General features: G+C 42.8%; 1 protein-coding gene across 1 annotated transcript; it reads left to right on the top strand.

Annotated features, from left to right (window-relative positions):
- The first annotated feature begins 8892 nt into the window (after positions 1–8892).
- On the top strand, positions 8893–10931 carry LOC147333894 (nuclear factor 7, brain-like). Its single transcript, XM_086271193.1, has 2 exons — positions 8893–9032; positions 9134–10931. Exon 2 carries the CDS (start codon positions 9151–9153, stop codon positions 10546–10548), a length of 1398 nt encoding a protein of 465 aa, XP_086127319.1. The 5' UTR covers positions 8893–9032; positions 9134–9150; the 3' UTR covers positions 10549–10931.
- Positions 10932–17408: the final 6477 nt, after the last annotated feature.

The raw sequence follows: 17408 nt of genomic DNA, 5'->3' as shown, positions 1-17408 counted from the left end.
ACTCCACAAACAAGATACGTGAAGATATCGGGGTAGGACAGTGGCGGTAAGTCGTCTGGGTCTTTACTCCACTGCCGTATTTCATATGGGTCCAGATTTGCGATGCACTCTATTTTTTTCAAGTACCGCTGCTTCGCCTCTGGACGCAATCGGTCTCTATACCGTCCGTTTTCTTTTGAGCTGCTTTTAAGCATGTTTCTTGTCGTCGTCGTTCCAACACAGTGTGTTTGCTTTGATTCGTAGACCCCGAAAATGGAGCTGCGCTCCCACAATGCATTGCGGCGTGACGTCAACTCCAAAGCCCTATATTGATGCCATTATGTTGCCTGGCAACCACCTAACAAGTCTCTCAAAGGATATTTGTATATAGCACAGCAAGACCTGAGCATTGCAGGGGATCCACAAAAATGTGTTAAATTGTCTCACTCATAATTTATAACTTGCTTCAGCATGCTCTGGTTCGATGTTCTATAGGGTCACACCGATGTCTACAAAAGGAGTTCAGTGCTACAGCAGGGTCATATACACTGTAAAATCGAATTTGTTCACAGAACTCAAAAAAACTATGCGAACTTGTTTCCTCCAAAAATTGAGTAAAGTTTTACTAAAGATGATTAAGCTAGGGCAACTTACTCATTTTGAGCACACTGTACAACCTCTCCAAAAGTTGATTCTGTTCATCTGGACTAGTGATGCACGAATCATGAATGAATTGTTCAATACTCGAGAATCACTTTACTGACTCATGAATCATGATTCACAAGCGCAACTGACTCACTTACTCATCCCTGTTGCTGTTAGCAGCAATGTATCTAACTTATAATTAAAATTGTGGAGAAAAACACAACATCCAGTATCTTAACAAAAACATTTCTGCTCTGAACTGGAAGAAAAAACCCTGAGTAGGAGCTCACATCAAGACAATAGCTCCTCGGTTCACAGTAGCATCGCTCTGCTAACATGCTAACAGCACATTTGAGCTACTCACCTCTTCCCTCGATTCAGTAAAAAGAATCAAATTTACCATCACTAATCTGGACGTAGCGTTTTGTGGGAGTGTTTTTCTCCCACAAAATGCTACGGCCAGATGAACAGAATCAACTTCTGGAGATTTACTTTCCTGGATGATTGAGAATGCATCAAGACTGTACAACCTCGTTAGTTCCCAGAACTTAAAAGAACTATGCAAACTCTTTGCCTCAAAAATATTTTATATTTGCCTAAGATGACTAAGTTAAGGCAACTTATTCATTTTGAGTACAGAGTAAAAACCTATTTAGCTTCCAGAACTCAAAAAACTATGCAAACTCGTTGCCTCAAAAAAACTATGTAAAGCTTACTTAAGATGACTGTTAGGACAACTTATTTATTGCAAGTCTGCAGTATTAAGTGGTGACAGGGCCCTGTACAAGCAAGCCAGGAACACACTGACCAAGCAGATCAAAGCAGCTAAAAATATCTACTCCCAGAAGCTCTCAGCCAACGACCCTGTGTCAGTGTGGAGGGGCCTGAAGGAAATCACCAGCCACAGATTCCCCCCCACCCACTGTTGTAGCAAACAAAGACCTGGCCAATGAGTTAAGTGAAAACAGATGATAGTCTGAGCCTTAAATGAAATAAGGTTAAAAAGAAATGCTGCTATCGACAGTGTGAGGCAGTGAGCTCTATTACACCATATTTTTAAATTTTCTTTATTATTATTATATTATAGTATTATTACCTTCCTGTTACTTCATAATAGAATGACAGTTAATGGTAAAAATCTTGAATAGTTTTGAATTTATTTTTCCATGATCACATTTCATTCAATCACTCGTGGACTTGTGTGAATGTTACATGTATTATTTTCACCCGTGGATTTACAGACACTGTGTGAACACAGTTTTAATTTTATCCAAAGGCAAAGTTTTACTTGATGTCCAACTGATAAAATCACTGACAGACAACAGAAGCAGGAGCTCAGAGAGAAATTCAATTCAACTTTATTCATAAAGAGACAAATCACAACGTTTGGTTTTATTTTACAGAAACTTAAAACTAAACCAAATTCAGGACGTGTATTAAACCTGCAGCTGATCCCTGTCTGCTGTTCACTCCCTTTGATTTCTGTTACCAGCATCATCTCATGTTCCCCAGGTTCACTGACAACGCTGAAACCACCAGCGGGAGACTAAGAGTGCTGCTTTAAAAAGATTCAGACATTTTATTTTGCTGCAGCTCAACATGAGGCTGGATCCTGATTCCTTTGTTGTTTTTGTTTTCTCTACATCAAGAAAACAGCAGCAACAAGAAGCACAGCAGGAACTGACAGGCTGACCTTCAGTCCAACAGATCCTCCTGTGTGACCTGCAGGTGAGAAACAGGTGTGAGGTGTCAGGTAGGTGATGAGTGAAGAACAGAACAGAATCCATTTGCTCTTCAAACTGCTGTCAGACATTATCTGCTGCACTCTGATCACATCACTCAGACCAGCTGCTTTCTACAAAGTCTCATCAGCAACATCTTTACAAACCAACATCAGATTGTGTGTTTTGTGGTCTAAAGTTTTGTGCCTCTGGTTTCTCATTGGCTCACACTCTTGCAGAGCCGTAACACGCACTTGAATGAGAGGTGGTGAGTGTAGTTCCTATTGACAGGGTATTGCAGACCATCCCGCTAATTGCCGAATTTACTTTTGTCTGTCATATTTATGATGAAAAACAAATGTAATCAAATTAGATATTGATATTTTCATATGGGAATTGATCCTGCAACATGAAACGCTGGGATTGGAAGTTCAGCATCGCTCCGCACATCATACCTGTGAGATGACAGACAGCAGTGTGGAGGAGAGTGCGACACAAAAACACAGAAATATGACTGACAGCTGCAAACGAAGCAGCATCTGCTGCAGGTGAAAGATATTGGGAATAGCAGAGCAGAGTGGCTTCACTGTAAAACAAAATTAGCAGTGAGTGCAGGCTCCACCACAAACCTGCCCAGACACGTCACAATTCTCCATCCCACAGTGCAGTTTGAGGAGAGAGGGCAAGCTTGCTCCACCCTGGGCGGTCTGGTCCCAAACCATAAACAACTGCTGCAGCAGCTACTAGTAGTGTAAGTATGACCCATCAAAGCCTTAAATCCCACCTACACTCTACCTAGTAGAAAAACACTGTCCGTAACAATGATCACAAATCTATAGACACAGAACGTCCATTATGGCAAGACAGGGTGAAAAAAGCTCCACCAGTGTGTCTGATGATTGACTGCTGGACCTCTAGATCTTCCACTTTATTGAAAATTACAAGATGGCCTCTTAGCTGATGGACAGACACACTGCAGAAGACTTGGTAGAAGAGTTAATAAGAGTTTTATTGTTTTTAAGAATTAAAAATTCTGAAGTGGACCCACCACCCATGTCTGTTGCAGACATTAAACCTGATGATCTGCTGCACCGTCCTGCAACCATGTGAGGTGACTGTGGAGATAAATGCAGATACGTAACAAGGACATTTGTTTTTTTTCTACTACTATTCAGTCACGAACAGCAAAAACAGCACATATGATAGACAAAACTGAATTGCAAAAAGCTGTACGCCACATAATAATAATAATAATAATAATAATAATAATAGTTGCAGTTTTCTCTCCTTCAGCTGTGTCACAGCCTCCAAAGTGCTCCTGCTTTGCAAAGGTCTTCAGTGAGCGACAGCCCGACACCAACTGACAGTAACCGTGCAGAAAGTGAAGGAAGTGGTTGCAGCTCTTTGTTCATGGGCCGGAAATTTCTGTGTGTGGAGTTCAACACCGTCCACTCAGAAGCTGCATCACTGGATGGTAGATTTAAAAAGCTTGCATTCAGTGACAACAGAGCTGTTGATGAGGCACTTCAGAGAATAACTGCAGCAGCAAAGTGCACTCCCACCCAGCTCCACCATTACAGGGCCAAGTGAAGGAGGAGCCACAGACGTCTGCTGTGTGGAGCCTCTTTGATGAAAGAGCTACAGGAGATGCTGCAAAGAGAAATACTACAGCTGATGTTATGATGGAGATGAAATGTTATCTTGAGGAGCCCCTCATCCAACAAGGAGAAGGCCCACAGAGCTGGTGGGAGGCCAAGGCCACAGTCTTTCCCTACCTGTTGAAGGTGATGGAGGGGAGACTGTGCATTGTGGCAACATCTGTTCCTTTGGAGGGTCTTCTCAAAAACTGGGCAGATACTAAGGAGAAACCACATCAGCCCATCCAAGCTGAGGCAGCTGATTTTTCTGAATGTCGACCTGCACTGAGGACAAACTGTTTGGCTGCTGAGTTTGGTTCTGTTCTGTGGATTTGTTCACAGTGGGGCTTTTTGTGTTGAATTAAACTTAAAGGTTTGATTAAAATATTAAACAACAGTAAGAATGCCTGCTTTTGTAACAGAACAAAAACACAAAATTAGGCAATTATAAGGCTTTTCATAAAAACACTACATGCAAAAGGGTTTGTCAGCACACAAAGCATTCACATTTGCCAAGTAAAGCTAAAGTATGAGGCTACAGATGATAATCAATTAAGAGACATTTGGGAGCCACAAGACGTGCAAGATAATCCAGAGCTTAGATCTAAATAAGGAAGTCTTAACTCAGTAATGGGCCACTTCGGAGGTGGGGTGCCCCCGGCCTCTCGGCCTGGGGCTCGGTCACTCAGGCACAGCTGGCTGCCGGCGGAGCTCACGGGCGCGTCACTGCAACTCCCCCTGGCTTCTGCTCCGCGGCTGCTGAATGAGACCTCATCTGGGACTCTCCTCAGCTCTTACTGGGACAGTGGCGCGGCTGCCCCTCTGTGGGTCTTCCATGGTCTCTTGTGTTCTGGGGGCCTCTGGATGTCTGGAGTTTTGATCTCCTCCATACCTGCTTGATACCATAAAGGACAGGGCTGTGGCTCCCCACACTCCCTAGCAGATCATTACATGGAGAAACCTTTGGAATGCAAGCATGCTGATCCACACAGGTATGCACACAGGTGTACACATGGGTATTCACAGACGCGGACTACAGCTTTCTTGGCTGCTGCCTCAAAGCACACTGTGCGCTGTCTATATTGCGTGTTGCACAATATCGTTTATTATTTAGTAACTATTGATATTTACTGCTAGCTAGTTTATTGTGATGGTGCTTTTTTTTCTTATTATGTTGCTCTTTGTTGTTTGCTGTCTCCTCTGTTTTTTTTTCTCCATACAGGTGACCCAGGAGTTTTGTTTTTGTTTGTTTGTTTGTTTTTTTCTCTCTTCCCCCCCTTCTCACCGTCTCTTCTCCCCTTTGGTTTTCTTTCTTTCTCTCCCCCTCTTTCTTTCATTCTTTCCCCCTGTCCTATCCCACAGTCATGTCTGTCCCGTTTGTAGCAACTGAAAATAAAATAAATTCATAATTATAATAAAGGTCAATCAAATGGACCAATATGGCAAGGCCATGATGATCCACTTGGTAAAATAAATCCGCTTGGCATCTTTCTTGACCTCAAGACAACAATTCTGATGGCTATAGATCCAAACGGGACAAAAAAAAAAAAAAAAAAAAAAAAGAAATACAAGCAACCATTTATTTTCCATAGTATTTGCCTCATTTTGGAGCTTGAAGACTTCTTTATTTCTATAAATAATCGCTATTTCGGTCGATGCATTTTTGTAAACGCTGCAGCAGTCATACCCTTGTGGGTGGTGAAGTTCCAACCGGGGTTTTGCAGGAGAGCGACAGTTAGAGCAACGTGTGGACGCGCGGTGTTGTGGAGAATACTTATGGCCTTGCTCAGCATTCATCTTCTCTGGTTCTGAAATGCCCTTCTCAGATTTTCCCAGTACCTGTCAGCATGTATTGTGGTCCCAACAGGCAGGAAGTAAACCAACAATACCACCTTTTAGTCCCAAAACAAAAAAAAAGAAGCAAAAACAAAAAACAAAAACAAAAAAAAAAACTCAGTAATGGAGGATATCCTCACACATTAAGAAGCACCGAGGGAGGGAAGTCCTTCATTACTCTGTCAGTCAGGTAGGTGATCAGTGAAGAACAGCACAGAATCTATGTACCTGCGTGTTCAGCTCAATTTGTGGATGCAATAAGAAGTAAAGTGAGAGTGATCAGCTTACCAGTGACTGTGATATTAACCAGGTTACTGATGGCACCATTACTGGACTCACACCAGTAAACTCCGGTGTCGTGAGGCACCAGCGTACTGATTGAACATGATTGATCACGTTGCTGTTGTCCCCGCCCATCTCCACACTCAGCCCTCTGCAGTTTGCTGGTGTTTCTCCTCACAGTCCAATCAGAAAAGCTTTGGTCCTCCTCACAGATTACAGTCACAACATCTCCCTCAGAGAAATCAGAGCTGTGAGGAAGAGGAGAGGTTAGATCAGGGCAAGGCTGGACTGGGACAAAAAGTCGGGATAAAGATTGAAAATGTGACGTCATTCAGGGGTAAAACCGCAAAGGATTCTGGGAACTCGTGGCAAGAGGTACTAGCGCACGCAGGCTTTCAATTGAACTCAGTTACACAGCGATAAAAAGAAACACAAAAAATGGCAAGAAGCTGTTGTATTATTGACTGCAATAGCCGGCCGCATGACAGCCACGGGAAGCCGACGGGTAAAGAGATCGTTTTTTTTAATCGGATTACGTCGTTGAAGAGAAATATTTTAAGCCATGTTTCCGAAGTAAGAGCCGACGGATGGTCTGGATATACCAAACATAACGTCCCAGAACTCTCCAGCTCACAGGTTAGTCTGCTCCAAGCATTCCCACAAAGGTCAGAGTTTTGTTGTAGTTAATGCGTCATTTTTCTTAACATAATTGGTGATATAGGTTACAAGCAAGTCTGGCGCTGAACAGAAATTGTCGCGCTATGCTCCTTTGTTTATTGTGCATAAATAGTGAATTGTCCTGACACAATATTGCGTTTCGCTTCTGTTATTATGGTACATTGACAAAAACATATACTTTTATTCACAGGATAAAACAGTTGTTTTGTATCACTAATTGCCCAGTGCGATTACAACATACAATATTATTGTCACTGCTACATTTCTGTAATGCAACCAGAAATTATTTCCACTACTAATTAATTACCGTTGAGCTCAAAGGTTATATTAATAAACGGTTAATGAATGTGTATTTATGACGACGATTTGTGAGACTGGTAAACTTATGATGGTCTTTCGTTCTACACGGTGCATTTCAAGGTCCTGTACCCATCCGTCGGTAAACTGTACCTGGGCTTGTTACAGTGACCTGAAGTTACTAAACTTCATGAGTGTATGCACTCACTCCAAGAACTGTATAATTATAAATATGAGCGTGGTGAAAGTTGGGCAGCACGCTGACGTCTTTGGTCCCTCTGTGTGCTCGTAAGGGTCTGACCCTTTCACTCCTTTGATTTTTTTCCTCGTATCTTTTCTTTGTCTTTTCGTCGAGTCTGTCTTTGTACGGACCGGCATTGTTCTCCTTTTGTTTTGTACATTCCTTTTTTGTGCGGCAAAGAAAAAACAAGAAGGTATTGGAACCGGAGAATGAACGTTTTGCGGTGCTGCAAATGCTTGCATGTGATGCGGTACATGGATTGTTTTGCCACGAGTTCCCGGCATGCAATGTGCGAAAATCACGTGATTGCTAAACAAGGGGGAGGGTGCATCCGGCCTCCTCGGCTGTAATTGGTCCAGCCCAGAGTTGATCATGACCAATTGGCCGATCCAACACCTTTCATTATATATACCCTTCCTAAAAAAAAAATCGATCGGCCCATAAAAACAAAAAATCGCCAGCGGCCCACCGGGCACATGCCCGGTATGCCCGATGGCCAGTCCAGCTATGGATCAGGGGTGTCAAACTCAAATACACAGTGGGCCAAAATTCAAAACTGGAACAAAGTCGCAGGCTAACGTTAATATTTATTGAAATATATTTATTCCTCCAGATATAAGAATGAATCTTTTCTCAAACACATTTTGCTGAAAAACTGAATATGGAACAAGTTCTGCTCCAATTATTTGGGTAAAGATAATAAACACTTTGATGGCCTGTAAGTGAAAGTGAAAACGTGATAAACGAATAATATAATTAATAAATAATAAATAATTATATTTTTTGATAAGTGAAGTTCACTGAACTGAAAGGAAATTTTGGTTTGATGATGGTTGACATGTTTTCCAAATAGACGTTTTTCCTCTAGTGAGGAGATGCAGGTGCAGCAGAGCATTGCTGGAAGAAATGATCCCAAGGGTGGAATCTCCTGAGAAACCTTCAGAGACCCAGCGAGAAGTAGGGACCATAGCTGACAGCCCAGGCAGGGGTTGAGGTCAAAGGTCATGCTGTTTGGGGACCTACTGGTCATCATGAGAAGATTCTGGAACCACAGCAATGACCATAAAGCTGCACTGGATGGAGAGCTGTGCCACGGGGCTTTCCAGAGGTAATCACGAGGAGATTGTGGACAACATGTGAAATGAGATAAAAGCTCTTTATTAGTAACTTTTACAACTTCTGGCAGGTTAATGTCTGAACTTTGGAGTGAAACACACCCTTAGTTACAGGAAATAACACCACTGTCTGTAACTAAGTGAATCCACCTTAACACCACCTGTGTGTGTGTGACTGCATTACACTCCCACTGCTGGGAACCTGAACAAGAACCAGAACAAAGTCTAAAATAGAAGCTGACAAACAGTTGCACCACCGAGTGACACTTTATTTTATAAACTTCACAACAGGTTTCATGTTGTGACCTGTGGAGGTGAAAAGACACAAAACCTGTTTTACAGCTTTTGAGCTGCAGGCAGGATTGAAACACACCTTAGTTAAAAGTCAAACAGCAACATTTTTCTCCTCCCCTCACGTCACTCAAATGTGACAAACCAGGAAACAGGAAGTTCTTCGTCCTCAGTAAAGAGAGACGCACAGACGATCAGACTGAGCTCAGACCAAACTAGCAGCTTCCTCTGAGTGAGTCCAGCTACAGGAGAGAAAAGTGGAAAACTCCAACACTGCTGCTTCAAGCTGCTGACGCTCCACACACTGAATGTGAGTTTGAGCAAAAACACGACTCAAAGGAAGTTTCAGTGAAGGTGGTAGAGGAGGGAGGGGAGCCAGGACTGACTGTACTTCCTGTCTGCTGTTTTCAGCTTCACTCACAGACTCAATGGCTTCCAGATCAGAGGAGGATCTCTGCTGTCCGGTCTGTCAGGAGGTCTTCAGAGATCCTGTTATTCTGTCATGTAGCCACAGCTTCTGTAAAGACTGTCTGAAGAGATGGTGGAGAGAGAGACCAACACACGAGTGTCCAGTTTGTAAGAGAAGATCTTCAAAGGATGATCCACCTTTAAATCTGGCTTTAAAGAACCTGTGTGAGTCGTTCTTACAGGAGAGAGATCAGAGAGCTTCAGAGGATCTCTGCAGTCTGCACTCTGAGAAACTCAAACTCTTCTGTCTGGACCATCAGCAGCCAGTGTGTCTCGTCTGCAGAGACTCAGAAAAACACACCAATCACAGATTCAGACCCATCGATGAAGCTGCACAACAACACAAGAAGGAACTTCAGGAAACTCTGGAGCCCTTAAAGAAGAAGTTAAAGGTTTGTGAAGAAGTTCAAGTGAAGTTTGATCAAACAGCAGAACACATTAAGGTCCAGGCCCGACACACAGAGAGGCAGATTAAGGAGCAGTTTAAGAAGCTTCACCAGTTTCTAGCAGAGGAAGAGGAGGCCAGGCTGGCTGCACTGAGGGAGGAAGAGGAGCAGAAGAGTGGGAGGATGAAGGAGAAGATGGAGGCTCTGAGCAGAGAGATAGCAGCTCTTTCAGACACAGTCAGAGCCACAGAGGAGGAGCTGAGAGCTGAAGACGTCTCATTCCTGCACAACTACAAGGCTGCAGTGGAAAGAGTCCAGCGCTGCCCCCTGCTGGATGATCCACAGCTGCCCTCAGGAGCTCTGATAGACCAGGCCAAACACCTGGGCAACCTGACCTTCAACATCTGGAACAATATGAAGGACATGGTCTCCTACACTCCTCTCATCCTGGACCCAAACACTGCTCATCCAAACCTCATCCTGTCTGAAGATCTGACCAGTGTGAGACGAGGAGGAGAGAAGCAGCAGCTTCCTGATAATCCAGAGAGGTTTGATTGGTCCTGCTCTGTCCTGGGCTCTGAGGGCTTTAACTCAGGGACTCACAGCTGGGATGTTGAAGTTGGAGACAGTACATGGTGGGAACTGGGTGTGTTAGCAGAGTCTGTGCAGAGGAAGGCAGACATAGAGTCTGGATTATGGACAATTTTGTTTGATGGAAGTGAATACTCAGCACGCTCACCATCAGCTCCTTTCACTGATCTCTCAGTCCAGAAGAAGTTCCAGAGGATCAGAGTGAATCTGGACTGGAACAGAGGAAAGCTGTCGTTCTCTGATCCTGATACTAACACACACATACACACCTTCACACACACTTTCACTCACAGGATGTTTCCATATATTGACACTGATGATGATGGTAAAGTGAAGGTGTGTCCGTTGAAGGTGTCAGTGTCAGTGCAGCAGATGAGTTGAGGATGATGATGTTTCTAATGTTGTTTCCTGTCAGTGAGTTGAAGCTGTTAAACTGCAGCTGTCCTCCTGCTGCCTCGTTGTTCCAAAGCTCTTTGTTTCTCTTTTAGTTTCACTCTTTCTTTCTGTTTCTGCTGTCCACCTTTTCACATGGAAAATCATTTCACTGTTTCTCACTGAATGACTCCCCAAACTAGATTTGAAATTCTATCAAGTTTCTAATCATTACAAGTGATTCATGTTTCTATTTGATGTGTAAATGGAGATGATTTAGTTTGCTGGGATATGGACTGACATGTGTTGAATGGGAGGAGCAGTTTGTTGTTGTCTTCTTGTCTGTTTATGACAACAATAAATATGTTGTTGAAACAATGATTCATGTTTAACTCCATATATGAAATGTTTCTGATCTTTGAATTCTGTTTGATTAAAGACTTTCTTCATGACACAAATGAGATTTCAGTGTATTAATAGAACTAAATAAGCTCAGAGTTGAAAGGCTGGAGTATTATGTACGTGCTTCACTGTCAGGATCTTCAGGGGGATTCAAAGGGAAACATCAAACTGCTGTAATGAGATAAACTAGTTGGGCTGAACACACTTATCTGTAGTTTGTCTCCATCCAGGATCATCAGAATATAATGAACATGTGTGAAGAGCCACAAAATGCTGCTGCCCTCTCAGCATGATGAGCTCCAGCCTTTGTTAGCAGGACAACAGGAAACATGAGACAACTTTCAGAGACAGTAACCAACTGTGGCCACAAGATGGCAGCAGCTGATCTGAGATCCTTTATTGGACAGAACGACTCTGCTCTGTGACGTCATCAGAGAGACGGCCTTCACTCTGATAGATCTGACGTCATGTCTGCACTGCGATGATGAAAGCTGATAAACACATTGTTATTGATCCATGAAATCACCTCTGTCCTCTCAAGTGTAGCTGTTTACAGAGCTGAAGAAGTCCTTCATCATCAAAACAGACAAACATGTATTTCCTGTATTAAGTGACGTCATCCTCACTCTGACCTCTTACATACATTCTGTTCAGTTTTCCTGCTGTAAGAAATAAAGTGTGTGAAAATAGAAATGCAGGGAAACATCCATTAATCACAGCTGAGCCGTTTGTTTCTGACTCACATTCAATGAGGCTTCAGGTGTAAATACCTCAGAAGTGTTTGTGAGTTCAGTAGAAGCAGACCCAGTCGACCATCATGGCCTCCACAGCACTACACAATGCAACAGAAAGGCCTTCATCATCTGCTGAACCACCTCTGAACCACGACGCTCTCCCTGCATCTAAAAGCTGTTAGTCAGGATGAGATGCTGCTGTGATCGCTCACAATTTACCTGTGAGACCTTTGTAAATATTGTCTTTGTTTCTGGAGGAAACACCTTTAGTCTGTTTGTATTTGGAGTGCAGGGCCCTATTTCAGGAAGCCGGTTTAGTGGAAAAACTGAGTAAGTATACCCTGAGTTAACGAAAACTCTGGGTTTTCGATTTCACAAAGCGAGTTCAGCTGAAGCCTGAGTGAGTCACTATGACGACACACTCCGTGAAGCTAACCTGCCCCCTAGCAGGTTTACTACAACTAACCCTGACTGTCTCCGCCCCTTTGTCGGAAACCTGACAGTAGGAAGTGTCGGACATGGCGTGCCTCTTCCTTGAAGAGCCAGTAGATCGTGAAGCCCAAATTCTCCGCAGAGCTCTCCGCCGGGAGAGAGTGATCAGAGCGCGTTTGGAGATTCTATCATTTCCTGATGATTTTCTGTGCGAACGTTACCGTTTCTCAGCACAATCTATAATTTATTTGAATAACATCCTCAGGCCATATATTACGCATGTGACACATCGCGGACATGCTCTCAGTCCATTACATATTATTTGTATTGCACTTCGGTTCTTTGCAAATGGGAGCTTTCTGTATAATATTGGTGACGCTGAGCACGTTTCCAAGGCTACCGTCTGTCGGGCAGTCAGGAATGTTACAGTTGCACTGAAACGTCTCCTGTACTCGTTTGTGTTCCCCGGTCACAGACCCACAAGATTCATCAAAGAGGGATGCCACAAAATTGCAGGTATCAGGATGACCAAAACTTAATTTATGATGTGGTGATACTTGGACTACTACTTAAATTGTACATTTATTTTCAGGGTTCCCAGGCGTGATTGGCTGTATAGATGGCACTCACATTCCAATCATTGCTCCTTCAGTAAATGAAGGAGACTATGTGAACAGGAAGTCTTTCCACAGCATTAATGTACAGGTACATAGTTCCCTGTAGCATTTCAAACTAACAAATTATTTCATTATAGTAATGGATGCTAATTTGTGTTCTCTGCACTGTGAAGATCATATGTGATGCTGCCAACATTATCACAAATGTGGAAGCCAAGTGGCCAGGCTCTGTCCATGACTCACAAATATTCCGGGAATGTACACTGAGCACAAAATGTGGACATGGTGAGTTGAGAATACTTTAAAATATATAAAGACCAATTGCTTCAGGGACATTTGAACTGAAGTGTACCCTTCTGTCTTAGGAGAGTTCACTGGCTACTTGCTTGGTGATAGGGGGTATCCATGTTTACCCTATTTGCTTACCCCTTACCCTGACCCTGAACCGGGCCCACAGCAGCGTTATAATCTGGCTAATTGCAGGACAAGAGCCAGAGTTGAAATGACTATCGGAATGCTTAAGGCCCGGTTCCAGTGCCTGCAAAGACTCAGGGTCACCCCAGAAAGGGCATGTGACATTATTGTTGCATGTGTGATTCTTCACAACATTGCCACAATTAGAGGAGAACACTGTCCTTCTGAACCAAACAGCAGTGATCCAAACCATGAACATCCTGACCCTCCCACGGACATACAAGATGGAAGCGCAGTCAGAGACACCATATGTCACAATCATTTCTTTTGACCCATCACCTCAACATGTTGAAAGAAGAATAAACAGATTTTTTGTTCAACTGGCTTTATTGGTCACCTGTGTTTCCTGTACACAAAGTATTAAAAGATGTAAACCTCATAAAGTGTCTCTGTTGCTTCCTCCTCTGTAACAGCTGTCAATGTTTCTTCATTATTTTCCTGTAGTAAAGAAATAGACAACATTGCTGTTCTACTGTAAACTCATATAATCTGTGGAGTATTACTCACAACTGCATGTTGGTCTGGCTCAACAGGAGGCTGCACCAGATGCAGTACACCATCACCATCAACTGATAGAATATGAGGTTTATACAGGTCACTTATAACTTACAAGGGACCAAATGGCAATTAACAAACATACCAATCACCTTACACTTCATTGTCATTATGCTCTCAAAGACAACCAAGACTGAGGGAAGGCAAAATCAGTAGGAAAATAACTTCACTACAAAATAATCCATTATGGTAAAGAGTTTATCAAATGAATGAGTAGCACTGCAAAGGTGACTGTGAAGAAAGGATGTATGCACATCATGTATTATTTTGAATTTACCCCCTATGTAGGCACTTGTGTCTTGCGGGGTTATTGACTCAGAGGATGTCCCCGCAGAGATGCCTTCGGCCACAGGGGGCCCACTGTTTTGGCTGAGGGCCAACTGCTCAGCCTCTGTGAGTGGTGGTGGTGGTGGAGGACCCCCACCTGTTTTTCGGGCCTCCGCTTTTTTTCTGTTGGCTATAACGGGCCACATTTGAGCATACAGAGTAAGCAAATATGTACTTGTAATGTGCTCAGATAATTTCAATGAGTGCTTACAGAAAGAAAATTAATGTAGCCTCTAACTGCAATTGATTTACATGGGACAAACAGACCAAGCACTATGGCTCATAATACAATTACACCTTACCTGTTTGGACTATATTTTTATATTTCATTTTTACTTGCTGCCAGGCACGTTTGGGGCCTGTTGGGTTGCACCTGCGCTCACATCACATCACAAAATAAAATGTATAAAATAAAAAATAAAATAACATATGATAAAATAACATATGATAAAATAACGTGTTAAATGGGTGGAAATCCCTAGATCAATGTTTATATTAACACTCACGCATTGACTCTGTCGGCTATGTTTTGCCAGGCATGCTCCCTTTCTTTTGCAGCTGAGGCTGTGTTACTTTTTTCCGCGGAATTTGCATGTTATCGGCATATGCTGCCATCAGAATTTCGGCCTCAAGCGCTGTGAAATACATTGACCGCGCCTTCTTTCCCTCCGTCTCCATGGTGACTCGCTTAATCTGTGCTCCGCTTATCAGGGCTTTATGTATCCTCGTCCGCGCGCTTCACTTGGGGTTAAAGCAACTCCGCGTTGACTGAACTAATTGTTATCAGCCTTTCTGAAACCGAATATTCCGAGTTGGACAGTTCAGGGTTACTCAACCCTGAGTATCGTTTTTCACTCTGAGTTTTCTAAACCGGCTTCCTGAAATAGGGCCCAGATCCGGGCGTCCATCACTTTAACCTGCACACGTTTAGTTATTGAGTGTAGTTGATGTTTGGCAGCATTTTATAAGTGACAGTTCATGAACGGTGAAGGAACAGAGGACGCCTGACCATCCTACCTGTGTCAGTAAGAAGACTTTCATCACAACTTCACAACTTAACACAACTGAAACCTGAATTCAGTGTTGCATAGTTTACTAACAGTGTGTGCTGACACTGAAGTTAGCAGTTTGTTTCCTAAGAGCTGCTGGGACAAACCACAGTGAGCGGCTACAGAGTTTAGTTAAGGTGGTTCTAACATGTGACCTGTTGAATTATTTACAGGGATTTATTTTTCATTTAAAGCATCATTTGTGAAGTTTTTATGAAGTTTAGTTCTTTTATGTTCTTTGTGTAACGTTTAGATTTTCTTCTCTTGTGTTTTAACTCTTCAGGTTTCCTGTAACAGAGATGTAAACCACCGTTTTCTGATGGTGCTGCACTGTGACATAAACACTGCCACTTTATTAGGTACAGCTTGCTGACTGCAGGTTATAACCCCTGCTGGAAACATCCCCACAGATTTGGATCCTTATTGCCATGACAGCACCACACAACTGCTCCAGATGCTGCAGGATGCTGGTCAGGGCTCTAACAGTGAAACTTTACTGAAAGTAAGAGGCATTTGTTGAAAAATGTATTGAAAGTAATGTTGAATATTATTACACAGGAAAAAAACAACTAAATGTAAAATAATCACACCGTGACGCCTCTGCCTTTGTAAATAGAGGGACAGTAACTGCGAGTAAACCTGCAGTGTAAAACCTGCAGACAGTCAGATTAACAGTGTTTTGTCTCTATCTGCCATTCTGCTATTCATCTCATGTAAACAATAACGTGGCGCACAGCGTGACGTGAAAATAGCCACATACCTTTGAGTGACGAACTCTGTATTCCTCGTCCACACGTAAACACAAAAAAGGTTTTCTGTGATTCGAAACGCCGTTTACGTGGATGAAACAGCTGCGTTTTCAAAAATACCCGTGTAGGTGCGGACGTAGCGTAAAAGAGTTAGTAGTTTATTTTCTTACTACCTGTAATTTATTGCAGGTTACTTGTATTTGCTTAATTGTTTACTAAATGTTTGAGGTGTGAAATAAACCGCAATGGAGCAAAATATGGGTGTGTGTGGTTGGAGGATGTGTTTGTGCGCAAGGTGGGGGGTGGGATTTTTCTTGTAAAACAAAGGGGGGCCCAGCAAAAACAAGTTTGGGAACCACTGGTTTAAACGATGTTAGCACAGAAATATTAGCTTCTGTCATGACTGATGAAGTTACTGGTTAATAAAGTTTCCAGTAAAGTGTTTAATCGCAGCCACAGACTGACGGTAAATATCCCGTTTTTCTTCAGTGCATCTGTAATAAATATGTGCAAGTTTCAGTGCTTCGTTTAAACTGTATGATACTTATACTGACCCAGGGTCAGTGTAAAATACAATCCTAGCTGTGTGAACAAAGCCTGGCTCCTTTAATCCTGCATGACAAACCTCAGGATGCAGGTTATTATTACTCTTTCCTGCTGGCACACCTGTCACACCTGAGAGTCAGCTAGAAACTTACAGTGACGTGGACATCATGCAAAGACTGCCAGACTCTGTAATACTGCAAATGATCAGTGACTCAGGTTATCACTAAACTTTAAACGGCACCTCTGTGTCTCTGTGTGCTGAACATTTAGGATTGAGTCAGGCTGCATCAGCTGAAGCTGTTATTTGTATATATCAGTAGTTTTTATTCAGGTGTGAGGAAAATACGTAAGACTGCAGTGAAGCGACGCACCAGATGAATCCCTGGCCAAAGGTATCGTACTTAAATCAGACTACTGATCCAGCCACATCAGCCTGTTGTGAGGTCTGTTTAAAGTAGACTAAAAGTGAACTGCAGGTTCCTGAGAGGTGGACTGTGAGCACAGAAACACATGTTCATACATACAGCTGCAGCAAACTTACATTCATTTTAAATAGATTTCTTACTCTGTGTTAGTCCTCTGACAGACTGGTGACCTGTCCAGGTGTGCTCTACCTATGACTACTGGGACAGGCTCTAGCCTCTGTAATAGAATTTTTCTGATATTCTCATTTAAAGTGTTTAAGTGCTTATGCATATGCTTAGTTGTGACACTGTTATAGACTGTTCAGTGAAAGTTTCTAAAACTAGATGAACTTACTTCAGCGTCAGCAGTTTGAGAAAACAACTCCCTTTACAGGTGCTGATAAGGCCAAGGGCACAAAACAGCTTAACCATCGATGCGTTAGGTTTCATAGCGAGACACGTGAAGTGTGGTAGGATCAGTTTGTAACTTCCTCCCTCTTCCTTGGAATGCATAAAGGAGGAGGAACACCACTTCTGTGGCAGCGCTGACATGACTGAACTGTGATGTTTGATGTGTGTT

This window comes from Aulonocara sp. 'chitande type north' Nkhata Bay, linkage group LG3, assembly GCF_057382095.1.
Source record: "Aulonocara sp. 'chitande type north' Nkhata Bay isolate Kocher_YH1m ecotype deep benthic linkage group LG3, A_spYH_male_GT1.1, whole genome shotgun sequence".
Classification (NCBI taxonomy): Eukaryota; Metazoa; Chordata; class Actinopteri; order Cichliformes; family Cichlidae; genus Aulonocara; species Aulonocara sp. 'chitande type north' Nkhata Bay.
This window is presented reverse-complemented; position numbering and strand designations above follow the sequence as displayed.